The 27,574-nt window shown below is 50.2% G+C and overlaps 1 protein-coding gene and 1 long non-coding RNA gene across 2 annotated transcripts in view; one reads left to right on the plus strand and one right to left on the minus strand.

Annotated features, from left to right (window-relative positions):
* The window catches only part of LOC142830945 (uncharacterized), a 51,824-nt gene that overhangs the window by 1,521 nt on the left and 22,729 nt on the right, over nt 1-27,574 (minus strand). Inside the window, exon 2 of the long non-coding RNA XR_012906506.1 lies at nt 10,638-10,794. This is a non-coding gene — a long non-coding RNA (uncharacterized LOC142830945). The remainder of the gene's footprint in view (nt 1-10,637; nt 10,795-27,574) is intronic.
* Nucleotides 4,144-26,743, plus strand: LOC102460310 (solute carrier family 22 member 6-A-like). Its single transcript, XM_006136593.4, has 10 exons — nt 4,144-4,658; nt 9,301-9,404; nt 10,604-10,758; nt 15,361-15,529; nt 16,083-16,206; nt 20,031-20,146; nt 20,417-20,631; nt 21,634-21,742; nt 25,164-25,367; nt 26,329-26,743. The coding sequence occupies exons 1-10, from the start codon at nt 4,257-4,259 to the stop codon at nt 26,414-26,416; spliced, it is 1,686 nt and encodes a 561-aa protein (XP_006136655.2). The 5' UTR covers nt 4,144-4,256; the 3' UTR covers nt 26,417-26,743.

The raw sequence follows: 27,574 nt of genomic DNA on the forward strand, positions 1-27,574 counted from the left end.
CATTGAAAGGTCGCCGTGGCTCCATGCAACCCAAACGGCATTTTCTGGAACTGGTATAGGCCAAAGGGCATGGCAAAGGCTGTCTTCTCCTTAGCGTCCAGGGTCAGCACTATTTGCCAGTACCCCTTTGTGAGGTCAATGGTGGACAGATATCTGGCCCGTCCCAGCCATTCCAGTAACTCATCAATGCGCAGCATGGGGTACGCGTCGAAGCGAGACACTGCGTTGACCTTCTGGAAGTCAATGCAAAATCTGGTGGACCCATCAGCCTTAGGCACTAATACAAGGGGCTTCTCCCCTCACTCCGGGATTCCTCTACCACTCCCCGCTTCAGCATTGATTGTAACTCCCGGTGGACCATCCCACACAATTTTCGAGGAAGGGGACAGAGAGCTTCCCGTACCTTCTGGCCTGGGTCGGTTATTATATCATGACTCACCAGGTTGGTTTGCCCCGGTCGGCTCATCAGTCTCATTTGGAATGTGGCGAGGAGGCTACGAAGTTCTCAACATTGTTTGGTACTCAGCTCTTCGCCCATTCAGACCTCCTCAACTGTTACTTCTTTCTCGCCCCAGGGGCCGAGTTCAAAGTCCTCAAGTTGGGGTTCGCCGAGGAGCATCTCTGGGGATTTACATTTCTTTAACAAGTTCATGTGGTATAGCTGAGTCGCATTCCACTTTCCCCCTACTTGTACTTCATAATCCACTTTACCGATTCTCCTTAGCACCCTGTACGGCCCCCGCCACCAAGCTAACAACTTAGACCCTTCCGTCGGGAGCAACACCAGGACTTGCTCCCCCAGCTTGAATTCCCTCAGTCTAGCACCTCGATTATACTGCGGGGCTTGGGTCTCCTGGGCCTTCCGTAAATTCTCCCGGGCCCAGTCCCCCAGGCGACGCAACCATTGCCTTAGTTTGAGTACATACTAAGCGGTGCCCAGGCCCAGTGAGGGCTGTTGCTGCTCCTTTGGAAGACCCACCCTCAAAAATATCTTCACTAGTTCCTCGGCTATCACCGGGGCAGTGGTCTTCCGCAGAGGGACGGCCTCTGGGTATCGTGTTCGGCGGGTGCGGCTCTCACTTCAAGCGTCGTGCGGTGGGCCTCATCCCCTTTGCCACTGATGCGACGCCGCCTTTGCCTCCCTGATCCCCTTCCTGTCTGGCCCAGCCCCACAGTTGTACCAAGCGCTTGAACCCAGGCCAATCTCTTCCCAGCAAAGTGGGGTGGGTAAGTCGGGGGGCCACTGCCACCCTGCAAACTGCCTCTTCCCACCCATCATTAATTCGTACTTGGACCGTGAGGTAGAAGCGTACGTCCCCATGCACCCAACATATCCAGATCCTCCACCCTGTCGGTGGGGGTGCCCCCACCACGACCATCTGCACCATCGTTTGTCCACACCCCAAATCCATTATTGCCTTGACCGATTTCCCATTTATTGTCACCCATCGGGGGACTGGCCGTTGGGCTGCTCTAGCACGCAGAACACCCACCTGGGTCGGCTGTCCATAGGTGCAGTCCATGAGGGGGCAATCCTGGTGGAAATGCCCCTCTTTTCTGCACTGGTAACAGGCCCCCCGGACTGGTGGGGCTCCCTTTGGGTGGGATCCCGGTTCCTCTCTGGCCAGCTTTACGCCGCCGGCCGCCAGGTCGGGGTTCTGCCACACCGGCGCCAACTTCCTCTTCATCCCCAACCTCAGGGTTGGAGTCCACCCTCCCCTTGCTCGTTGGGGGCAGCGGGTGTTTTAGATCCCCAACGGGACTGGGTGTCTTTCCCTTGCCTGCCTGCCGTGCAGGGGAACCTCTCCATAAGGGTCACTGCCTCTTCCAGGGTGTTGGGCAGGTGCCACCGGACCCATTGTTGGCCCTTGGGGGGGAGAATCTGTACATACTGCTCCAGAATCACTTTGTTGACTTGCCCTCCCATCTTACTGTCCAGCTCCAGCCATCTCCTTCCGGCTTCTTTAACCCGGTGAGCGACAGCACGTGGAGTTTCACCCGGGTTTATACCGGGACTCTCGGAAGCACTACCAGTAGGCCTCCGGGGTAATGCCCAGCTGGTCCAGTATCGCCTCCTTGACCTTAAAATAGCATAGGGCCTCCTTTGCCGTCATTCCCCGGCAAGCCACCTGCGTGGGGCCAGCAGGGTAGCCCAGTGCTCCTGCGGCCATTGGGCCGCCATCGCCACCCTCTCGAAAATTACTAGGAAGGCTTTGGGGTCATCCTCAGGGCCCAGCTTAGATAGCCGTATTGGGAGCTGAGTCCCCACAGGCAGACCCTCTTCACTGGCGAATGGCCCTTCTTCACTGCGTGGGCCCCCCAGCCCTGGGGTGGTCTCACGCATCTCCTGGACCAGCTGCCTCTGCTGTTCCTGAAACTGTGCCGCTAATTGTTGTAGCAGTTGAGTTTGCTGCTGCTGTTGATGTCTCTGGCTGTCCATCAGCCATTCTAGCAGTTTGTTAACCTGCATTTTGGCGTCTCCTTGCAAAACAAAATCACACTCAAGTCTCTTACTCCCTTTTCTCCCACTCCTCTAGCCCTGCTGCAGGGCCAGGGACCGTGCCTGCCTTCTCCACCATGTGTACAAAGACCACCCCAAAGTCGTGGTAGGTGGTCGGTTTTTATTACATAAGCTCTACCATACAGCGCAAGAACCTCGCTGTACAGCAGTGGGATAGGGGGGCTCGGGCCCACCCACTCTCCCGAGCCCCAGCCCAGGGCCCTAAGGCAGGGGGAAAGAACCTCCCACCTGCCTGTGGATGGGGTGTAAACCCCTAAACTCACCTGCACTCGGGGTCCTCGGCCCAGCCCTGGGCCACTTCCTACCCCACCTGGAGTTCCCTCCCCAGGGCCGATGTGGGGTTGCTGCTCACCCCGGTCAGTTCCCAGATCCTTCCGTCCTCCCCCTCCTTGCTGGCCTCACCTGCCTTCCCCCTGGCCAGCCTGAGGTTCACCCCCTTGTCAGTAGCCTCCGGGCCGCTTTTGAATGCCCCGCCGGCCCAGTGGGTGGCATCATTGGCCAGCGCCAATGTAGCCATGCCGGCCGATGCCGAGGTGATGTCATCAGCCGGCGCCAGCCCTGTGGCACTTTGCGCGTCTGCAGCATTGTGCCCGGCAGCGTCTGCCAGGCTGCTGCTAACTTGGCCCGGTGGCATGCAGGGCCACTCCGCCCTGCCACACTGTCGGTATCCAGAAATTTGCCATCCCCCCCGTGGACACCAGCTCTCCTCTATCATCAGCTTTGATGAAGCGTATATGGAGTTAGATACTCAGCTGATGTAAAGTGACATAATGTCCATGGGACCATGCTGACTTACTCCAGCTCAGGATATGGTCCCATTAGTCATTTTTTCTGAACCCAGCACAAGGGGGCCCTGTTCTTACTGGGGATCTGCACAGCATCTAGCATAATGGGGCCCTGATCTAGATCGGCATCTATACAATACCCAGCACGATGGGGCCTGGATCTCAGTTAGGGTCTGTGCAGTGCCTGGCAGAATGGGGCCCTGGTCTCAGTTGGGGTCTGCAGTGCCTGGCACAGTGGAACAATAGTCTGAGTTGGTGCCTCTGTAAGGCCAGTAATAACTGACCAATGCAAAGCAAGCGTGGTGCGCTCATGGACTGGAGGCCTAATGCCTTCCTAACAGTGCCCTTTGTTCCACATTTACACAGTAGATTTTCTCTCCCTTTCCCTTCACGCTAATCCTTCAAACTCAGGGTAGAACTTTAACTCAAGTAAGATGATTATGGCTTACATAACCCACACAAGCACCCATTTAACCCAATCAGTTTCCTAAGGCTAAAATAATAAATATATGTATTACCCCACACTCCCAATCCCCACCACCACACACACACGGAGCTTCCAGCATCCCAAAACAAAAGCATCCAAACGAGGTGATCCAAGGTCACATCACAGGTTGCTCAGATCTTCTTCCAACAGACTGGGATCCCAGCTGAGACCCCAGAGCTTTGGATGGATGCCAGACCGATTGCGGCTTCAGTGTTGCAGGCAAGAGTTTAGTGGGGTCTTGATAAAGGGAACTTTTTCCGAGACAATGAGATTAAACTTTCCTATGCAGCAGCCCAAGCTGTGCGCTTCTCCTGGGGGAAGCTGATGGCTGTAGCTGATCATGCTTTGACAGATCTTGAAGAGAGCTGGAACGTATTGTAGGAGGCACCCTTTCCAAATGCAGCTCTGTCTGTGAAACTCGTTTAAGTCATCAGGCAGTGAGTTGACAGGGGATCTGTTCGTCATGACTTTTGCCGAACTCCTCGACAGCGTTGGCGGCATGGGCCGCTTTCAAATCATCCACGTCACTTTGCTTGTTATCCCAGTTTTAATGACAGCCTCTCACAATCTCCTGCAGAATTTTTCCGCTGCTGTCCCAGGACACCACTGCCAGATCCGTGCAGCTGCCAACAACACGCGTGGTGCAAATGCGAGTCACAGGCTGAGCGCCAAAGATCTCTTGAGGGTCTCCATCCCCATGGATGGGGACTGGGAGCCAGAGAAGTGTCGCCGGTTCATCACCGCACAGTGGCAGCTCCTAAATTCCAATGCAACAGTCTCAAATGGGACCGAGATGGAAACAGAGCCATGCACGGATGGGTGGACCTATGATAAGAGCATCTTCACCAACACCATCATTATGGAGGTAAGGAAAGGCATAAAGCACTCACAATTGTTTAGGGAAACCCTGTGCAGCTTGTGTGTTACTGATCAATATTTACATCTGGTCCAGGCTGTTAACTCTGACTTGTGTTCATTCACTGTCTCTGAACCATTCCTACTCCGTGTCCTTAGGCACATTATCGGATTTATTGATAATTGAATCAGCCCCACGGTCCATCCAGCTCAGTAGCCTGTCTGGGACAATGGCCAGCACACTGGATGCTTCAGAAGCAGATGTAAGAACCCCCTGGTAGCCCCACGTGGGATAATTTGTCCCATACACAGGTCTCATCCTGATCTTTAGTAGTTGGAGATGGACACAAGCCCTGAAGTATCAGGTTTAATATGCCTCCCAGAAGCCTTGTTGTTACGATTACTCTGGATGCTTTTGATATCCATATAAAATGCCAACTCCTGCTTTCAATCTTGTTAACTTCTTCCCCTCGATGACTTCATGTGACAGTGAGTTCCACAGGCTAATCCCACATCATATGAAAAAGCTTATTTCTTCCCATCAGTTTTGAACTCCCATCTTTTAATTTCATTGACCGGCCCCTTGATCTCATGTTATGAGACAGGAGGAACAAATGTTTCTGATATGGCTCCTCTTTCCCAATCCCTGTTTTGTATTTACCAGAAGACTTACCCAGCATTACCTGGGTCTGGCCAAGGGGCGGGGGTAGCTGCGTAGGCCTCCTGGCTGGGGGTGGGGAGAGGCGGGGGCTGTGCAGGCCTCACACTGGCACTCCCTGGGCCCAGCCTAGGGACATGGGGGACTTGCAGGCTTCCCAACAATGTTCCCTGGGCTCCACACAGGCTGGCCGGCCATGCTCGGTGGCCCAGCAGTGCTGGGGGGAGGGATGTGGCTCCTGTGGCAGGAACCAGGGTGGTGGGGCCAGCAGTACTCTCAGGGGGGCCATGATGGTGGGGCTGTCCTGGCTTTCTCCTCCCAAGCCAGTGGAGTTGCTGAGGGATGGGAGGTGGGGTTTGAAACCAGGGGGCCACTTAACCGGGCCAGTGGCAGGCAAGACAGCGAGTCCCATCCTCAGCTGGCCATTCCCTTGGTGGTGCAGCTGCCCCCAGTGGTCACTCTACAGCAGAGGTGGGCAAATTCTGGCTTGCGGGCCAGATCTGGTCCACAGGCTTAGTCCCTGGTGGGCCCCCACCACCATGCTTACCTGCACCTCCACAGGTATCAGAGGATCATAGCTCTTATTGGCTGCGAATCACTATTCGTGGCCAATTTGAGAGGCAGAAAGTGGAATCCTGGTCCACAATACTTCCCACTGCTTGCATTGGCCGTGGCCAACCAGAGCTGCGATCCTCCGATGCCTGTAGAGGCACAAACATAGCGGTGGTGGCCCGCCAGGGACTAACTCCACAGGTTACCAGTTTTTTATTGCCCGCCCCTGCTCTACAGTAAACTGTGTTCGCTGCCCTCAGTGGTGACTGTGAGAATAATGTCCCTCCGCTCAGCCCCCTCCCTTTCCATCTTATAGAAAACAATAGAATTCCAGGCACATCCTGTTTTCCTGGCTAAGCCAACCCCTGACCTTGCTTTAAGTTAGAAGAAGAGGAAGCTACATTCCAAATGTGGTGGTCCTAGCTCTTACCGTTTAGGAGTTCTTGAACAAATGGACTTGCAGACAGACAGACAGACAAAAGCACAAATCTCTAAAATAGAGAGACTAAAATGCTTACCCTGCATTGCCCAGGTCCTTCAGGGCAGGGAGCTGGGGATGTGAGAGTGAGGGCTGTAGGCTGAGGAGGGGCTCAGGGTGGGGGGGTCCTATCTGCTGGGGCTTTCTCTTTCCCCAGCCAGCAGCACCTTCTCTCCTTCTCCACCCCCCGAGCCCTCCCAGCTGACAGGGGCCTTTTCTCTCTCCCCAGGCCCTTTGGCCAGAAGGAACCTTTTCTCCCCATCTGGCAGGGATTTCTTGCCCCCCACCCCAGGTGCTGCAGCCAAGGACCAGGGGGAAGGGTTTGGGGCAGGGCAAGCCACTTGCACAGTCAGGTGGCAGGCAAGATGATGAGCCTCAGCCTCAACAGGGCACTTCCTTGGTGGTACGTCTGCCTCCAGTGTTACTCTGCAGTAGAACTCTCCCCTGTGTTCACTGCCCCTGAGGCCACTGTGAGTATCGTGTCTCTCCTCTCTGCCCCCTCACTTTCCATGTTATGGAAAACAGTCCCATTCCAGGGACTTCTTTTCCTGGCACAATCAAACCCTGACCTTACTTTAAGTTAGGAGACGAGGACGCTGCCTACCAAATTTCGTGGCCTTAGCTATTTTTAGGAGGAGTTCTTGCACAAATGGGCTTGCAGGCAAACAGACAGACTCACAGACAGAGAGATGCACTCTAAAATATATATGTAGATATTCCATCCCATCTAATTCATCTCCTTTGCAAGGTAACAAATATCAGAGGGGTAGCCATGTTAGTCTGAATCTGCATAAACAACGAGAAGCCCTAGAGCACTATATAGACTAACAGATTTATTGGAACATAAGCTTTTGTGGGCAAAGACACCTCTCTGTCCTTCACATCTGTAAAAGATGGATAATTCTTCCTTTCTCCCACCTGTGTCTATATGAAAGGTAAACCCTTAATGGCAGAGAGCATCTTTTACTGTGCTCACATATTGTTGGTGCTTCTAACTGCTGCTAAAACAGAAAATAATGTCTTGTATGATGACGCACTGTAGGTCTCCAGGCCTCCTGCTTCTGCTATTTACTGACAATTTGTTCTGGGAAAGAACATTGAGATTGTCAAAGGGGATGTAACTGTTTCCCAGATGGCAAGAGGTGGCTGTCGCTGGATATAATACAACTCAGCCCTTCCCATGATTCAAAGAGCTTTACAAACTCCCATGCACAGTTATGAGTTAAGTGTGTAGAACCATTAGCTCCATTTTACAGATGGGGAAACTGAAGCATAGGGAGGTGACGTGACTTGCTCAAGGCCACAGTTGTGCCAGCCATAGAGCTGGCTCCAGAATCCAGGAGTCCTAGGCTTTCAATCCTGGTCCTGTAACCCCTAGAACTATAGATGCTGTCAGAGAACCCAGGAATCCCAGTCATACCGCTCCAAGCAGCAGAACAGTCTCCTTCCATGTGCCAGGAACACCACCCAGGAGACCTGATGCCCACATTTTAATTCCTAGAGCCAGTGTTCCATCTATATTTTTCCATCCAGGTGCAGAATAAATTTTCTTATGTGCACAGAGGCATGTGTAGCTGTGCACCACTAGTAGAAACACATGCTGCCAGCTGTGGGTGCTCTGCTAATCAGCTGGGCAGCATTTGAATCTCTCCTGGGTGGCTGCCCAAACACTCAGCTTACAGGGAACACTGCCTAGACTCCACTCTCCTTCCACATCTGTGGGCAGAACCCAGCATTCTTGTCTCCCAGGTCCCCTACCCCCCCCCAAACTACTTGACCCAACTTACCCACAAGAGCTGGGACTAGACCCAAAAGTTCTTATGCCCCATCCTAGTTTTACCCAATACATGTAATTCCAGAGTCTGGAGTAGAACGTAGGAGTATTGACCGCTGGTACTCTGCTCTAACCACTAGGCCACACCATGCAGCTACACAATAGTGAATATGCAATACTGCTATGCTCACATTTAAATATCCACCAGTAGTTAGCTCATGCTCATGTGTCAACCACCCTGTTAACAAATCCACTGACACAGCAAAGTGCTGTTTGCTTGCTTAACCAATGCTGGGCTGCAGGACTGCACACAGAGAAAGTCCTTTCCCCTTGACAATTCCCAGCTTGTTGGTTATTTAAATATGCGCTTGCGCTTTTTTAAAAAAGCATAAATATGAGGCAGGGATTAATTTCATTTTAAATACAACCTTATTTGCCAAATACAAACGGTCAAATCCTGGTGCCAATAAAATCATTATTGTTACTAAAATATCTGTAGTGCCAAAAGACCCCAACTGAAATCAGGGCCCCCGTTGTGCCAGGCATTTCACAAGCCACAAGTGCAGGGTCCCCTCATGTCAGGCACTGAAGAGACCATGACTGAGATGGAGCCCCCATTGTGCCAGGTGCTGCACAGACACAGTCCCTGCCCTGACGAGCCAATAATCTAAACAGACAATGGGTGGGAGTGGAAACAACTTGCTCAAGATGATGCAGCAGGTCAGCAGTAGAGCATAGACCAGAACCCCCCTCACCTGAGTCCCAGGCCAGTGCATTATCAGTAGGCCACCTTGCCTCCTCTTCAAAGGCTTCAGGTGCTCCAAACTGGGGAGGCTGCAGGAGCAGAGGCAGCAGCAGCCCTCCCAGCCCCTTTTTATGCCTCCTTCCTTCACCACCTGCAGCCCTCCAGCAGCAGGCAGGGGGAACTGCAGCCTGAGACATTCCACCTCCCACTGCCAGCAGGCGATAGTGCACCCTGGAGGCCACCAACCACTAACACAGTCATGACACAACTGCTGAGGATAAATCCCCATAGTCCCTAGTGACCAGCCATCCTAGCTCTCCATTAGACCTTCGTCTGCTCTCTTACCTCCATAGCACTGGCTGTTTTCTTCTTGTGTGGGTATGAGCAGCTTGTTATGACAATGTCTGACCCCCCCCCCCTACTTTTGCTTCCCCCATCCTGGCAGTGGGACTTGGTGTGTAACCTGCGCACGCTCGGACAGATGGCTCAGTCGATCTACATGGCTGGGGTGTTGGTGGGAGCGCTCGTGTTTGGAAGCTTAGCGGACAGGTAGGTTTTTGCCAGGCTCTTCCTTCTCCCCCTGCTGAGACAGGCTGCAGGGACAGAGAAAGCAGCAGCTGTGAGGTGACTGGTACCTGCTGGACTAGGGGCAAAAGCACAGGCAGTGAACAGGATAGTTAAATGTTCACTTCAGAGATGAGGTTTATATGTAGGGATGTGGGCTCGGGTAGAATAATCCCAGGATCTAATAGACTGGTGTGTTCAGATGCACAGCTGGTGTAAATCAGCATCACACCCCAGCAGCCACTGGGGCTAACACGCTAACTGGCATAATCGCCAACCCCACGCACTGGGGCCCATAAGCATTTTTCTGTGGCATTCAATGAGCATTAGCTGAGGACCTGGCCCATGGCCTGTTAGTTGCTACGTTTTACTTTGCTTATGTTCATCCTCTTCTTTCTAGTCCGTTTCCTCCCCCTGCCTGGTTGTGTGAAGTCAAAGGCATAACTCCCACTGATTTCAATGCTGCAGTAGCCCTAAGTCGGCAACGCCCGTCAGGTCTGGAGGTTACCCTTCTGCTACGCTTGAGATGCTGATCCCTTGAAGTCATTGCTAGGCCACAGTTTTAACACCTCTGATAGCTTGTCTTGTGGGCCAGTCCCCCAGTGCCTGGTCATTTGTGCTTGCTCTCCCCTGAGCACCTTACAGGCCATGTCAGAGCAGGAGGGGGGCCAACAGCCTTGCCAGACCCCTGGACAAGGTGAGTGGGGAGGCAGGTGCTGGTTCTGCAGTCCTGAAAAGGACAGGTTCTCGGGCAGAAGGGGTGGAGCTGGGCAACCAGCCCTCAGCCCCACCCAGACCGTGCGCCGCCCCCCACAGCCAGCTGCCCAGAGCATGGCACTCTGGTGGCAATTTAAAGGACCCAGGACTCCAGCCACTGCTGCTACCACAGTAGCAGAGGCTGGGAGCTCTGGTCCCTTTTGAATCACTGGGCCCTGAGGCAGCTGCCCCGTTGTGTGCCCCCCTCCATCAGCAGGCTTGCAGAGCACACAGACTAACAGTGGTTAGATAAACAGACAATCGGTACCCTCATGCCATGGACTGAATGCAGAGTGCGAGGTGTAATCACATCCGCCCTGTCCCTACCTATCCACAGGGCTCTGTGACTCTGCACATACAGGGATCTATCAGTCACTAGATCCCTTGACACCCCAGCACAGCTATTAACATGCCTTCCTGTGCCACAGGTTCGGGCGGAAGGCTCTCCTGAGCTGGTCTTACCTGCAGATGGCTGTCGCGGGCACCTGCACGGCCTTCTCACCCAATTTCACCGCATACTGCATCTTCCGCTTCCTGGTCGGGATGGCCCTTTCTGGGGTGGTCCTCAACTGCATGTCACTGGGTAAGGGACCTTCTTCCTCTACTCCTTGTGTTTAACCTGGGAAAATTAGCCCTTGCTGTTACTATCTGCATTACGGTAGCTCTGAAGAGACCTAAACACAGTGGCTATGGCTAGACTGGCATGATTTTCCACAAATGCTTTTAACGGAAAAGTTTTTCTGTTAAAAGCATTTGCGGAAAAGAGCATCTAGATTGGCACGGACGCTTTTGCGCATTTTCGCCATTGGGGCTTTTTTTTACCTATCGACACTGGCCCTCTTGCGCAAATACATTTGCGCAAGAGGGCTTTTTCCCGAATGGGAGCAGCATAGTATTTGCGGAAGAACACTGACAATCTTACATTAGATTGTCAGCGTTCTTACGCAAATTCAAGCGGCCAGTGTAGACAGCTGGCAAGTTTTTGGAAAAACTTGCCAGTCTAGACGCAGCTAGTGTGTACATTATTTCTGGTATTACCGTAGCACCAAGAAGCCCCCTTCTGGTGTGTGCATAACTTATAATATTGCAGTAGCACCCTGATGATCCAATACACTATGAATATTAGTAATATTACAGTAGCACCCACAGGCCCTTATGAAGCTCAGGGCCCCATTACAATGGTCAGGTTATTAGTAGCGTCACAGTAGCACCTAGAGGGAGTAAATAAACTCATTGACCCATTGCAGAGTGTGCAGTAATACCAGAACGTAGCATCTAGCAGCCCTAAGGGAGATCTGGTCGCCATTTTGCAAAGCACTGGACAATTACATCTCCCTTTGCATCAGCAGAACCAAGGACACTCCAGCCCCAGGGCCCTGCTCACCATTCCTTAGGGATCCTGTGCCAGATCCAGAAACTGAATCCAGTCACCTGAGTCCACATCTACAGCTGCAACCATGAGACCAACCTACCCCAGCAGCCTTCATTAGCTAGAAAGCTGTGAGCTGCTGTCCCACTTTTCATGACCCAGCCAGAAGGCAAGCTGCATGGCCCTGGTATGCAGTGTGAATGATCTAACAGTCCCTCACTGTTCTTTGATCGCTGGGGTGCTGCCTAAATGGCAATGTAGCTTAGAACAGATCACATTATACTTCTGTATCCTAAGACCCTTGTTATTATTATTCATATTGAAGTAGCATCGAGGAGCCCCACTTTTGGACCAACACCCCCCTGGTGCTAGGTGCAGCACAAACACAGAACAAAAAGATGGTTCCTAAGTAACCTAGGGTATGTCTACACTACCACCCTAGTTCGAATAGGGTGGTAATGTAGGCAACCGGAGTTGCAAATGAAGCCTGGGATTTGAATTTCCCGGACTTCATTTGCATCTCGCAGGGCGCCGCCATTTTTAAATGTCTGCTAGTGCGGGCTCCGTACCGCGCGGCTACACGCGGCATGGACTAGGTAGTTTGGACTAGGAGGAGTAACGGTAGTTCGGAATAGGAAGCCTAGTCTGAATTACCTAGTCCATGCCGCATGTAGCCACGCGGCACGGAGTCCGCACTAGCGGACATTTAAAATGGTGGCGCCCGGCGAGATGCAAATGAAGCCCGGGAAATTCAAATCCCGGGCTTCATTTGCAACTCCGGTTGCCTATATTACCACCCTAGGGTGGTAGTGTAGACATACCCTTACTTCTTTTCTTTTGGGAGGCTGTGTTCTCATTTTCCAGATAAATGTTTGATTCCTCTTTTGACTGCTGCTCAGTTCTCAGCCTCAAGGTAGTCTTATGACAGTGAGCAACACAGGCTAATGGGGCATCATACAGGACTCCTAGCACTGGATTTCAGCCACCCCCTTCCCTTAAATGCCTGGTTTTCATTTTTGAATGCTATTTTCCTGCTCTTGTTGGTTTTGAGCTGGCCCCAGCATACAAATATTTATCTCTGCATTTGCATGCATCTCTTCTGCTTGTATTCAGCCCAAGCCAGGAGGGTGTCTCAGAGGGAGCCCAGCATTGTAGCAGCACTGGATTACAATAATAATACTTTGCAATGAAGGACACATTACAATAAACTGTTTGATTTCAAATTGTGGGCGAGGGTTTGAGTCAGTCTTTTCTAATGATATGAACAGTGCTAGAACAGTAATTCTTAGGGTAGCACCTCAAGGTTCTGACTGAAACTGATGCTCTCATTGTGCCAGGCACTAAACAGACCCCAAGATCAGGGCCCTCATTGTGCCAGATGCTGCATAGACTTCGACTCAGATCTGGGTACCCATTGAGCTGGGCATAGTGCATTCACACAGTGAGCAACGGCTCCCGTCTTAAAGAGGTTGTGGCTTAAAAGGGTGGGAGAGTGAAGCAGGAGCCAAAGGATAATGTACTGAGACCACTGCCTACAGTGCTGACCAGCTCTGCTTCATTATTTCTTGGGCTACGTCTACACTGCAGGCTTTTTGCGCAAGAACAGTTGTTCTTGCGCAAAAATGTGTGGAGCGTCTACACTGCACGCACATTCTTCCACAAGTAAATTTACAGTAAGGTGTCAGAACAGAGGGCTTCTTGCACAAGAGTTATTCCTCTCCCCACGAGGAATAAGCCATTTTGCGCAAGAGCTCTTGTGCAAGAAGGCAGTGTGGTCGGGCAACAGGGGTTTCTTGCGCAAGAAACCCCCTGGCTAAAATGGCCATCAGAGCTTTCTTGCACAAGTGAGTGTCCACACTGCCATGGACACTCTTGCGCAAAAGTACGTGGCAGTGTGGATGCGCTCTTGCACAAGATCTTTTGCGCAAGAACCCTTGCACAAGAAGCCTGCAGTGTAGACGTAGCCTTGGTGTTCCCCCAGCTGTATTTCTGCAGCTAACTGTTGTCTCTTGTCTTATATTTGAAATTCATCTTTGTTCTGTATCTGTACAGTGCCTAGCACAATTGGGGCTACTAAAATACAAATAAGGGATAGAGAAAACAAAGTACCTTGGCCCAAAGTTCATGGAGAAATTCCATGGCAGATCCAGGAATGCAACACCAGTGCCTTGAATACCCATCTGGTACCTTAACAGCTAGCCCATACTGCCTCTCATTGATAGCTCAGTTTCATTTTTAACTCTGAAGGACAGCAAAGCCCCTCACAGACTGGCACATTTGAGCACTGAATCCATGCCCATGAAAACATCCCCACCTGCCTCCAAAACCTGATCACTTGTGTAGCATATTAACTAGAGCTATGGGATTGTTTGGCTCAGTGGCTGAACAAAAAAAACACATTATTTCAGGTTGACCCCCCAAAAGAATTTTTTGTTTTGTTTTTCCTCACCAAAATGAAAACAAAACTTAATTTTGGATCAAATTACATGCTCTGTTCAACCGAAATTTGGAGGGAGAAGTGGAGGGGTTTTGTTTTTTCATTATATGCATTTCTATGACACATTTTGGAGCTTTTTAAAAATAAATCCCACTACAGGCAGTCCCCGACTTACGCGGATCCGACTTATGTTGGATCCGCACTTACAAACGGGGCTTTCTCGCCCCGGAGGTCGAGGTGGCGGATTGCTGCCTGCGAGCTCCGGGGCGAGAAAGCCCCGTTCGTAAGCTGCTCCACCGCGGTGCCCCTGGTCTGCTGGAGACCGTCTCCAGCAGACCAGGGGCACCGGGACTGAAGCCGCAGCAGCGGCGGGTTCCTGCGCTTCTGAGGCTTTGCCAGAGCAAAGCCTCAGAAGCGCGGGAACCCGCCGCTGCTGCGGCTTCGTTCCCGGTGCCTGTGGTCTGCTGGGGACTGTCTCCAGCAGACCAGGGGCACTGGGACTGAAGCTGCCGCTGCGGCTCTGCTCCCCGTGTCCCTGGTCTGCTGGGGGGGGGGGGCGCAGCTAGTGTGCCCCCCCCCCAGCAGACCAGGCTTTTGTTGTGGACCCTGGGGCAGAGCAGCTGGGGCGCTGCCGATTGGTCCTGCAGCGCCGCTCTGGGCACTACTGGACCAACCCGGCAGCACCCCAGCTGCTCTGCCCCAGGTCCTGATTCAGCCGCTGCTGGTCAGTTTCAGCAGTGGCTGAATTAGGACGCCTGGGGCAGAGCAGCTGGGGTGCTGCTGGGTTGGTCCAGTAGCGCCAAGGAGCGAGGAGCGGTGCTACTGGAGCAACCCAGCCGCACCCCAGCTACTCTGCCCCAGGCGTCCCCAAGTCAGCCGCTGCTGAAACTGACCAGCGCTGACTACAGGAAGCCCGAGGCAGAGTTGCTCTGCCCCAGGCTTCCTGGAATCAGCCGCTGATCAGTTTCAGCAGCAGCTGACTTGCGGACGCTTGGGGTTCTTAAGCTGAATCTGTATGTAAGTCAGAACTGGCGGTCAGTTTCAGCAGCGGCTGAATCTGGACGCCAGTTCCGACTTACATACAGATTCAACTTAAGAACAAACCTACAGTCCCTATCTTGTACGCAACCCGGGGACTGCCTGTACTTCTCTAAACAAAACATTGTTTCAAAACAAAGAGTTGAAACAAAATATTTTGACTGTGTCAGAAAAAAAATATTTGGGGGCTGGGAGGCCAAAGCTGTTTGGGAACTCAAACCTAATTTGCAAATAGCTTTGGTCAATCTTAACCTGCATTTTTCAACAAATAAACTCTGCATCCAAAACATTTCAACCAGCTATAGTATTAATCCCTCTGTGGTGGGGGCCTTCCTTTCCAGTCGTTGAGTGGGTGCCAACCAAAGTACGGACCATCGCTGGCACGGTGGTGGGATACTGCGCTACCATTGGACAGATTGTTCTTGCAGGCTTGGCATATGCCCTCCCGGACTGGCGCTGGCTACAATTCACTGCATCAATGCCCTTCTTTGTCTTCTTTCTCTACTCCTGGTAAGTGCATCGCTGCGCGTTGGTAGGTGAGCAGGATTCTGATCTCACTCAAACACAGGGCTCAGGAGTGGGAGCTGCAGGGACAATACACTGACAGTCCAATACTCATTGGGATGAGCTGAAATAAGCCCCACTTCACTCTGTATTCCTATCTGATTTAGCTGTGATCCACCACAGCCTAGTGCCCCTATTGTTTGCAGCTGTCTTGACTACATAAAAGAGCTAGACTGGTCCTGAAAGGATGTGCTTGGCACACCCAGTGGCTTTACCAAGGTCTGTGGCTGTCTGGATCAGTGCAGAAAATGCAGAGGGGCTGGTACTCTAGGGGCTGGGAGCAGTAGGCCCTCTGATACAGAAGTTGAAACAACTTGATGTTGTTCCTCTGTGTTTGCCAACAATGCAACTTCCCCTCAGAATCTGCCTCACGAGGTCATAGCTCTACCCAGGGCTGAGTGCCCCTAATTCCCATGAGCCGCAAATGCCTACCACGAGAACCCAGCTGGGAAAGAAGGAAGCACTCCATTGGTTTTTGGCATTGCTGCTCCATTTGCAGGTGGTTTGCCGAGTCCGCTCGCTGGCTGGTACTATCAGGAAAACCGGACCGAGCAGTGCAGGTGCTTAAGAAAGTTGCTCAGATAAACAGAAAAAAAGAAGAAGGAGACAAGCTCGATACTGAGGTAAAAAAATGAATGGAATTGCTGTGCCATCAAAGGAAACCACAGATAATCACATCTTATGCTTAGGCCAGGTCTATACTTACCTGGAGATCAATGCTCTGGAGATTGATCTTCCGGGGTTCAATTTAGCAAGTCTAGCAAGGACCTGCTAAATTGACTGCTGATGTCACCCATTGTCAGCCCTGGTACTCCATGGGGTCGCAAGGAATAAGGAAAGTCAACGGGAGAGTTTCTTCTGTCAGCTTCCCACAGTGAGGACTCAGTAGAAATTCAAATTAAGATATGTTGATTCCAGCTATGCTATTCTTGTAGTTGAAGTTGTGTATCTTAGGTTGACTCTCTCCCATACCGTAGGCCTGGCCTTAGGACCCTACCAAATTCACTGTCCATTTGGTCAATTTCGTGATCATAGGATTTTAAAAATAATAAATGTTGTGGTTTCAGCTATTTAAACCTGAAATTTCACAGTGTTGTAAGTGTAGAGGTTCTAACCCCAAAAGAAGTTGTGGAGGATTGCAAGGTTATTATGGGGGAGTAGTAATATTGCTACATTTATTTCTCTGCCTTCAGAGCTAGGCAGCTAGGCCGTGTCCAGACTCAGGGGTTTTTTCGGGAAAAGTAGCCTTTTCCCGAAAAAACTTCCCCTGCGTCCAGACTCAAGCCGCGTTCTTTCGAAATTATTTCGAAAGAATGCGGCTTTTCTTTCGATGGCGGTAAACCTCGTTTCACGGGAAGAACGCCTTCCTTCGAAAGTTCTTCTTTCGAAGGAAGGCGTTCTTCAATGTAAAGAGGCCGTCTTCGAAAGAGAGCATCCAGACTCGCTGGGTGCTCTCTTTCGAAAAAGCGGATTTCTCTTTCGAAAGATCCGCCTGCAGTCTAGACGCGATCTTTTGAAAGAGGCTCTTTCGAAAGATGCTTTCAAAAGAGCCTCTTTCGAAAGAAGCCTGCAGTCTAGACATAGCCCTAGAGAGCAGCGGCTGCTGGCCAGGATCCCAGCTCTGAAGGCATTCAGCGCCAGCAGCAGCACAGAAGTAAGAATAGCATGGTATGCTTCTGTGCTGCTACCTGCAGAAACTGACACCTTCTGTCAGCAGCTACCTTTCTCCAGCTGCTTGTTTGGATGTGTGCTACTGTGGCATCCACCAGTTACTGACAACATTTAAATTGTTATGTCAGAAAAAATACAAACACAAGGGATAATTAACAAGGTGCATAACCCTGCACCCACCCACCCTGAAAACCACCTAGCTTGACTTTCAGACTCACTCCCCCCCAGCCTTACTCCCACTGTTTCTGCATCCATGGGCTCCCCAACCCCACACCTCATCCTGTGCAGCCTTTACCACTAACCCTGCATTGTGCCCCCTTTGCCCCTCACTTCTACACAGTGCCCCCTTCATCCCAACTCCTACTTTACTCCCAGCTGTGCCCCCAACTCCCATCCTGTGCTTCCAGCATGTCCTGCCATGCGTCCCCCTGCCCAGTACCCTCCACCCCCGTTGCCTGGCAACACCAGTGCCCAGTTGCCCTTCATCCTCTGGCTATGGCACCCTGGGCATGGGCCCAGTTTGCCCAGCCCCAAAGCTGGTCCTGCGACAAGACAGCTGACCACCATGTGGTCCCAGCCACCCCACACACAGCAGCTCAGGCTCAGGCCCCAGCCCCAGTGGCCAGAGCTGCCACTGCCTCCCGCCGTGCAGTGGCTCAGGCCCGGGCCCTGGCTGCCAGAGCTGCTGCCGCCACCACCCACCAAGCAGCCCACCCTGGCAGCAGCTCCAGCCCTGGGGAAGGGCTGAAGCTAGGGCCAGGGCTGTGTGGTGGCTGCCCAGCTGCTCCTGGGTCAGGTCAGCCGCCCTGAAGAGGTGGGCAGGACTCAAATTCTTGGAGCAAGCCTGCACAGATGTGCACCTAAGAGAGAACTATCTTTACGGGGAACATTGGTCATAACCCAAACCTCTGCACCTCCACTCCTGGTCACAATTCCCTCCCAGACACTGCACCCCTGTTTACACCCTTCCCCCAGGTCAGAATCCACTCCTGTACCCAACCCCCCCCCTTCCTGCACCCGTCCCTTGCCCCAGGTCACAACCTCCTCCCTCCACTAAAATTCTCTCCCAGACCCCACATCCCCTCCTGCACCCCAGTCCTCTACCCCAAGCTTCTTTTTGCAAATCAATCGCCATCCCAGTGTCTGCACCCCCTCCATAGAAAAGTGACCACTGACCAAAATCTTGGAGTGGCCCCCCCCAATCAAAAATTATTGCCCACCCCAAGTCTAGATGGTGTTTGGTGCTCCCATGAGTATCAGGGACTGAACCTGATAACCTCTTCCCAGTCCTAGGATTCTATGACAATGGTTAACTCAGGGACACAAGTGCAAGTGGGTACAAACTGTCCTGCTGTATTTCACAATAGATTGCAGAGTGTTTTGGTGCTAATGCTTCTACTATGTTTGGACAATGACTTATGAGATGGGAGACTGGGTAGGGGGGGACGCTCTCCTTCGAATCCATGCGAGATGCCCCAGTCTGGTGCTACAGAACAGGGTGTTGCAGGAGTGGGATGGGGGTCCCAGCAGGAGGTGCTGTCTCCTCACAGTCAGTGCTGACGCCAATGACCCACCGTGATTTACTGGAGATAGAAATGTGTGGCCCATTAGAGTTCTAGGGCCCTTTTCCCAATGGAGTGAATTACGCCAGGGATAAACCTACCCTCACTAGTCAGTAAGGGTAAAAAGAGGGACTTTGGTGGTGCCTAGGCTAGTGCACAAGGAATAATTTCACTTTCAATACTTTGGACCAAATTATCCCAGGACTGATGCCCCAGGAAAACCCGCCCAAGTCAAATTATGTGTCTTAATGTTGAGTAGTCTTATTATAGGTTGTTAAACAGCTTCAGCTTTCCAATGCAGAGCGTTTCAGTGGAGGATAAAGTGATTCTATCCACCTTCATACGCACCCCTCTCTCTGTCTCTATGTCCATATGCAACTGGAGGAAAATAATTTTAACAAGTCAGGAAAGTCTCTGTGTTCTGCTTTTCTCTTCCGACCATGTTAGGGTCCCTCAGCATTGTGCCAGCTCCAGGAGCCAGGCGATAGCTCTCGGCTGGTCACTAGAGGGGGATGCAGGATTGGTTGTATGTTGCCTGTGTTGAGCTCCTCCACATTCCTACACTGCTTTTGTTTCCTCTAAATGGAATGGTGCAAACATTTTACAACAGCTCCTCGGCCGCAGGGAGTGATCTTCACAGGAATTGCCTGACTGGATTAGCCCAGTGATCTATGTAACCCAGTATCCTGTTTCTGACAGCACCTAGCACGGAGACTCATTCCAGGCTCTGGGAGAAGAGTCTAGTGGCTAGAGCTGGAGGAGGCTGGGAATCAGGATTCCTGGTTCCATTCCCAATTTTGAGAGAGGGGCAAAGCCTATTGGTTAGAGCTAGGAACTGGGTCAGGACTTCAGGGTTCTCATCCTCTCTCAAGCGCTGGCAAGCTATTCTTTATCCTGCCCATTACTTTGACACCCTTTATCAGATCCCCTCTTATGCGTCTCCTTGTTGTGGTAAGCATTCCCAATCCTCTCAGTCTCCCAGGTGTCTCTCCAGAGCGCTAATCATTCGCACCGTGCATCTTTGCCTCCCCTCCCTGCACACCCTATGGGCCAGATCCTCAGCTTCATTGCCAGGTGACTGCAACAGCTGTTCCATCAGCTGGAGATCTGGCCCATGTTCTCCAATGGGGCATATCAAATGTGCAAGGCACAGTAAGGAGGGTGCAGCAGGATATTACACCAGAATTATTTTTCCTGCTGTCTCTCCTTGCTAGGTCTTGAAATCCAACATGCAGAAGGAAATGGCCTTGGCACAATCATCCCACACGTTCTACAGTTTGGTCCGTACACCCAATGTACGCAGGATATCCTGCTGCATCGCCAGTGTCTGGTAGGTGTGCTCTGTTCTTTCTTTCTAACCCTGAGGCAGCACTAGGGGGCGCTGTGCTGCAGGGAGAGAGGAGTGGGGATCAGTAGCAGGCACCCTCAGAGTCAGGGAAGATTCCAATGCCTCCCCATAGTACACTGGGGATAAAAATATGTTGCCAGTCAGCCAGTCAAGATCCCCTCTCTCCTTTCCCCCAGGGGAGTCAGTTACATCAGGGATAAATCTGGCCCTGCTCTCCATTTACACCCCACCCCCTTCGATGACCCTTCACAGGTTTGCCACCAGCTTTGCCTTCTATGGCTTGGCCATGGACCTGCAGCATTTCGGCTTCAACATTTATCTCATCCAGGTGGCTTTTGGCTCCATCGACATCCCGGCCAAGCTGGCTGCTGCCATCGGGATGAGCTTCATCGGCCGGCGTGTCACCCAGGCAGCTTCCGTTATCCTGGCAGGGCTGGCGATCCTGGCCAACATATTTGTGCCACGAGGTGAGCATTCAGGGTGCAGCTGGCAGGGGAAGGACGGGCTGAATTAAGCTTATCTGGGTCCCTCGGCATGCCAAGTGATGGATACCTGATTCCCAAGAGGCTCTCCCCCTGGCCACAGCCCTCATAGCCCAAACCCATCCTGATTGCCATTCCCTCAGAAGCCTCCCCTGCCCCAATGCCCTGCCCCGGGGCTTCCCCTGACTCCTTGCTCCACTCCCACAATACAACCACATCCCTCAGCTCTGCTTCCTTGGCTGAACCTCCCCCACCAATACAAAGCCCTCTCCATGGCCTTGCCCTCAGAGCCAAGATGGCTTTTAGCTCCATCGCCATCCCAGACAAGCCGGCTGCTGCCATCAGGATGAGCTTCATCTGCCACGCGTCACCCAGGCAGCCTATCTCCCCACAACTGACCTCATTGCCCTATCTGCCCACAACTGTGTTGCCCCTCCACAAGCCAGCCACCCACCCTGAAAACCACCCTTCGTGTCCCTACCTCTACCTCCCGAGCCCAGCCTCAATATGGCCCCCACGTCCACTTGAAGTGGCAGAGGGAAGGTTCCCCTCAGGAGCAGAACAGGAGTCTCATGAGAGATGTTGTCCAGTCATTGTGCTGGGCTCTCAGAGGAGAATGGGAACGAGAGGCAACTGAACTAAAACCCCCATATGGCACTAAAATAGCATCAACATATTTCAACTTTCAGGTGTTCATTGTTTGACCAAAAAAAAAATTGATATTGTCCATGGGAGGCAAACACACTCTGGGAAAACTTTGTTTAGTTGACAACCCCAATTTTCCATGGAAAAAATAGTTTTCATGGAAAATTTCTTACCATCCATAATTCAAACATTTGCATATGTATCTTGTTTACCTCGAATACATATTGTAATGTAGGCCCTGAGCGATCAGCCTTAGCCAGGGCTGTTTCAGCAACTGATTCCTATTCATGACTGTTACCAGCACTGACCATTAGCTCTTATCCTTTTGTGTCTCCCCACAAGAGCTGAAGGCTTTACGTACATCCCTGGCTGTGCTTGGGAAAGGATGCTTAGCCTCTTCCTTTAACTGTTTGTATCTCTACACCGGCGAGCTGTACCCCACAGTCATCAGGTACCTACAGCAGTAACTCATCTATTTCTGTGCTAGAGGAAAATCCACCCAATGCTGTACTCGATTCAGGGGGCCAGAGCTTGGAACAACAGGACTCCCCGGACAAAGCTGGAAGCAGAGATCTCAATTTCCATTCCCAAGGAAGTTCCAGCATTTCAAAATTTCTTGCAAGTCGAAAATTCCAAAAAAATATCATTTCAGAAATATCTGAATGACCTTATTGAAACCATGGTTATTGGGGTTAACACAGGGGTAACAGGGTGAAATTTAACAGCTCATGTTATCTCGGTGGTCAGACTAGAAGATCTACTGGTCTCTTCAGGCCTTAAACTCTATGAAATATGTCAACAAAGACTTATCAAAACAATAACTGATTTATCATTGCAACTATTATATTATGTAAACCATCAAATCATAGAAATCTAGGGTTGGTAAGGACCTCAAGAGGTCATCTAGTCCACCCCCACCCCTCCCTATGTGAAGCAGGATTAAGCATCTCTAGATCATCCCTAACAAGTATTTGTCTAACTGGTCTTTAAAAAACATGAAGAACAGGACTCCCACAATCTCTTTTGGTAACCTGTTCCTATCCTTAGACTGAGTTTGAAAGTTTTTTTCCTAATACCCAAGATGAATTTTCTATGCTGCAAACTAAGCTGATTCCTTCTTGTCTTAACCTTGGGGAACCTGTAGAACAATTGAGCATCCTTTTTATAACAACTATTTACATATTTGAAGACTTGCGTGTTTTCCACACTCCCCTGCCTCGTCGTCTTTTCTGATCATTTTTGTAGCTCTTCTCTGGACTCTCTGCACGACACAGTATTTCAGCTGAGACTCACCAGTGCCCAGTGCAGTGGAATAATTGCCCCCTGTGTCTCACATACAACAGTCCTGTTAATACATCTCAGGATCACATTTGCCTTTTTCCCCACATTCAATATGTGATCCACTATAACCTTCGGGTGCTCTCCAGCAGTATGGCCACCGAGCCACTTAGTCACCGTTTTATGTGTGTGCTTTAATTTTCCTTCTTACATGCAGCTGTCAGAAATCACTGGCACTTTAAGGGCAATTGAGCGCAGGCACACTTGCGCCAGATTAGCTAGCCCCCTGCCTTAACTTTGGAAGGTCTCTGTGGGAACCCTGAGAAAGGGTCTGAAGGAGTTTGCAAAGGGTTCCTGGGAAGGAGTGAGGGCTGTGTCCCAAAGACAGAGACTGAAGGATAACCCAGAAAGGACTGGGAACTGAGCCAGACGGGTGTGCTGAAAGGGAGTCCAAGTGAGGACAAAGATCTTTTGATTGTGTGGGGGCTTTTGTTAGCCCAAGGGACAATTGACCTCTGAGTGAGCTAGTCTGAGGGGTGGGCCACGTGAACCCTCAGGAGAGATAAGAAAGCCAGAGGAGGAGGAAGCTGAGGCAAGGAGTGCTTGCAGCACTCTCAAATAGCAGGGTGTGCTTCAGGGCAGGCATGTCCCATGACACTGGGGCTACGTCTACACTGGCATGATTTTCCAAAAATGCTGTTAACGGAAAAGTTTTCCATTAAAAGCATTTTCAGAAAAGCGCATCTAGATTGGCAGGATGCTTTTCCGCAAAAGCACTTTTTGCGGACAAGCGTCCGTGCCAATCTAGACGCGCTATTTTCGCGATCGGGGCTTTTTTGCGGAAAACAGTACTGTGCTGTTTACACTGGCCCTCTTGCGCAAATGATTTGTGCAAGAGAGCTTTTGCCCGAACGGGAGCAGCACAGTATTTCCGCAAGAACACTGACGATCTTACATGAGATCGTCAGTGTTCTTGCGGAAATTCAAACGGCCAGTGTAGACAGCTGGCAAGTTTTTCCGCAAAAGCAGATGATTTTGCGGAAAAACTTGCCAGTCTAGACACAGCCTAGTACTTTGTACTTGTCTTTGTTGAATTACATCTGGTTGATTAACATCATAGCCAAAATGATAAATCAGTTATTTCAGTAAGTCCCTGTTGAACCATTTTGCTAATAAGCTTCAGGGGGTGGCCAAGTTAGTCTGTAACTGGAAAATCTTGAAAAACAACCATAGTCTTGCAGCACCTTAAAGACAAACAAAATATGTAGATTGTATCTACATTCATCTGAAGAAGTGGGTTGTAGCCACGAAAGCTCCTGATACCATTTATATGTTCTGTTAGTCTTTAAGGTGCTGCTAGACTAGTCATTGTTTTTCAAGTTTTTCTATTTTGCTAATGTCCATTCAGTAGTTCCAAGCCCTGCACTTTCTGTATATCTGATTAGGTAAAGAATACACCTCAGAAGGATGACTTTTTTTCCTTTCGATAGCTGGGGGAGGGAAATAGGTGAACCAATCGACTGTCACCCTCCCCTACTCCCAATTTAAGGCTTCTCCTGTTCCCCTCTTTGGGCTGCCACAGCCTCACCAGGGCAAAAAGAAAAACAATGAAGCCCTTTGACCTCACTGAAATAAAATGTTTCAATCATTTCTCATTGAAAACATTACAGGAACATTATGATTTCAACAAACTATTTTGATATAATTGAATCAGCATTTTCCAATGGAAAACTGTTCCATTGGAAAATCTTCCCTCAGTTCTATTCTTAAGTCTAAGGTAACATTTTCTGAATTACCTAAGTCCCATTTTCAAAACTTTCCCCCTTTCAAAATGTGCCCCTTATTTACAGTTTGAATTGGTCTAGCTCCAATTTTCAGCCCTTGGATCTCTCACTCACATTGTCTCTGAGGCATCAAATGGTGCATCTCAGCTAGAAAATAACTTGTCCCCAGGTAGGTATTTACAGGCGATAATCCTGTTGTATAGCATCAGCCTTCCTCTCACAGGGAACCCCAACCACAGTTTGAGGACAGTCTCAAAGATTAAGCATAAACTTAAAAAAAATAACATATAGTCTGGTAGCACTTTAAAGACTAACAAAACATGTAGATGGTATCATGAGCTTTCCTGGGCATAGCCCTTAGAAGTGGGCTGTGCCCACGAAAGCTCATGATCCCATCTACATGTTTTGTTAGTCTTTAAAGTGCTACCAGACTATTTGTTGTTTTTTTAAGTTTATCCTGTACAGACTAACTTGGCTACTCCCTGAAGCTCAAAGATTACGGTCAATCCAAAATATTTAGTTTTGATCCCTACCTGCCCCCAAGAGAAAATTTAAAAAAAAAATTGTCAACAATTTGACCTTTTTGCCACAGAAGAAAATTTGCTTTTGCCAAAACTACACTTCCTGTTGAAGGAAGTTCCTAACTGGCTCTAGAAATAAGGAAAGCCAGTTCTGATCAAAGACCATTTAAGGGCAGGCCAAGGGGAGAAAAAAATGCATGGGTGGATTGAAGCTGGTCTTTCCAGAATCAGTCCAATATTATCATGATTTTATGATTTCTCTCTTAAACGTTGTTTTCTACACTTGCAGACAGACTGGCATGGGGCTTGGAAGCACCATGGCTCGCGTTGGTGGCATAGTAGCTCCAGTGGTAAGGGTGACAGGGGAATATTTCCCATACCTTCCACCAATCATATACGGGACAGCTCCTATAATTTCAGGCATTGCTGCTATATTCCTGCCAGAGACCCTCAACGTGCCATTGCCTGACACCATAGAAGAAGTGGAGAGAGGGTTAGTTGGCTTTCACTTCATTTTCATTGTGTCCTCTCCTGCAGGAGCTAGTCTGAGCCGTCTCTCTCTTATAAATGGGAAGAAACTGTATTGGAGTCAATGTAACGACACTGTAGTGAGAGAGGAACTGACACATCCCATCTTAATGGCAGCGTGGGCTAGTGGACAGTGTGCAGGAGTAGAAGTCAGGGGACAGGGTTTCACTCCTGTCACTCTGTGCTTCTGTTTCCCTTCCCACTCTTTTCTCAGTCTTCCTTTTTAGACCATAAGAACGTTAAGGCAAAGACTGTCTCCTACTACATGTCTGCGAAGCACCTGGCCCATTGGAGTTCTGGTCTCAGTTAGGGTGTGTACATAAACCAGAGCTCCCCTGGAGTCAACACGCCCGTATTCCCAGCCCCTGTACATTGGTTGTAGTATCGTGATAGAAATGTAGCCGTGTTAGTCTGGTGTAGCTAAAACAAAAGACAGGACTATGTAGCACTTTAAAGACTAACAAGATGGTTTAATAGGTGATGAGCTTTCGTGGGCCAGACCCACTTCCTCAGATCAAATAGTGGAAGAAAATAGTCTCAACCATATATACCAAAGGATACAATTTAAAAAATGAACACATATGAAAAGGACAAATCACATTTCAGAACAGAAGGGGGATGGAAGGGAGGTAAATGTCTGTGAGCTAATGATATTAGAGGTGATAATTGGGGAAGCATTAGCTCACAGACATTTACCTCCCCCCCTTCCCTATTAAACTATCTTGTTAGTCTTTAAAGTGCTACATAGTCCTGTTTTTTGTTTCATTGGTTGTAGTGACACTGAAGTGAATGGGGCCAGACTCCCAGCTGGTGAAAATCAGACAGAGCTCCCTTGAAGTCAATGGCCCCAGGCCAATTCACACCAGCTGGGGATCTGGCTCAGTATTTATTTTTGAGTGTATCTCTCTCCTTTTTTTTTTTTAAAGGAAAAAGGCCAGAAACCTAAAGAATGAAGATCAAAAGGAGAAGATTCTTCTGCAGACGGTGGGGCCAGTAATGCTGCAAGAAGTCTGATGGTGCGATGAGAGAGGGGGGCCCTTGGGTTAGGTTCAAAGTGTCACCCATGTTTCTGTACACAGCAGTACATCTTCAGGGGGTAGGTCTGTCCCCTGCTGCAGAGCAGAGAGGTGTCACATGGGAGTTATAACAAATAAATGGCAGATTCCTCAGTCTTGGCAATCTCTCGCACACACACTTGGATATTCGCACTGTTACATACATGCACAAGCACTCACGTTCATGTTCACACTTGCACTCGTGGATACACCCACCCCCATTCAGACATGCACACAAAAACACTCTCTTTCACACTGTCTTGCACATGTTCTCACACACACCCACTCACATCCTCATGTTCAAACACACACACAACACACACACAGGGCAGCCTTGTTAGGCTCCCTCCCTTTCTACCACAGCTGATTAACACTAGACCTCCTGCCATAGGACAATAAGTCAATTCCCTAACCAGATCTCATAAACAGTTGCGTCTTATGGAACACTCACCCTATAAATCTAATGGCTGTGGATGGAATGTGTTTCATTCAGTTCCCACTGCAGAGAGGCCCCTGGCCATTTTTCACATACCTGAATACCGGAGCCCTTGGGTCAGAGGAAATGTTTAAACAACTTCAATTACCATCACGGCTGTTTCCATGGGGCACAAACAGAACACTCGTGCTGCTTCATAAATGCCGACTCCTGTTAAGGAGGTAGTCTGGGATGACTCATTCATCTCCTGACCACGGTATCATCACCTCTCCAATGGATGAGTCCCAGTATGGCTCTGTATCTGCCGAAAGGTTCATCCTTTTAGCCCTGACATGATCTGCAACATCCTGAATGGGACAAAGTTTGGACCATATCCTAGGCTGGTGTAAATGGGCATAGCTTCATTGACTTCAGTGGAGTGATGCCCCTTTACAGCTGGGCTGTGTCTAGACTGGCAAGTTTTTCCGCAAAATCATCTGCTTTTGCGGAAAAACTTGCCAGCTGTCTACACTGGCCGCTTGAATTTCTGCAAAAGCACTGACGATCTCATGTAAGATTGTCAGTGCTTTTGCGGAAATACTATGCTGCTCCCATTCGGGCAAAACTCTTTTTCCGAAAAACTTTTGCGCAAGAGGGCCAGTGTAGACAGCAGAGATTTATTTTCCGCAAAAAAGCCCCGAT

Source organism: Pelodiscus sinensis, chromosome 11 (assembly GCF_049634645.1).
Source record: "Pelodiscus sinensis isolate JC-2024 chromosome 11, ASM4963464v1, whole genome shotgun sequence".
In the NCBI taxonomy this organism is placed as follows: Eukaryota; Metazoa; Chordata; order Testudines; family Trionychidae; genus Pelodiscus; species Pelodiscus sinensis.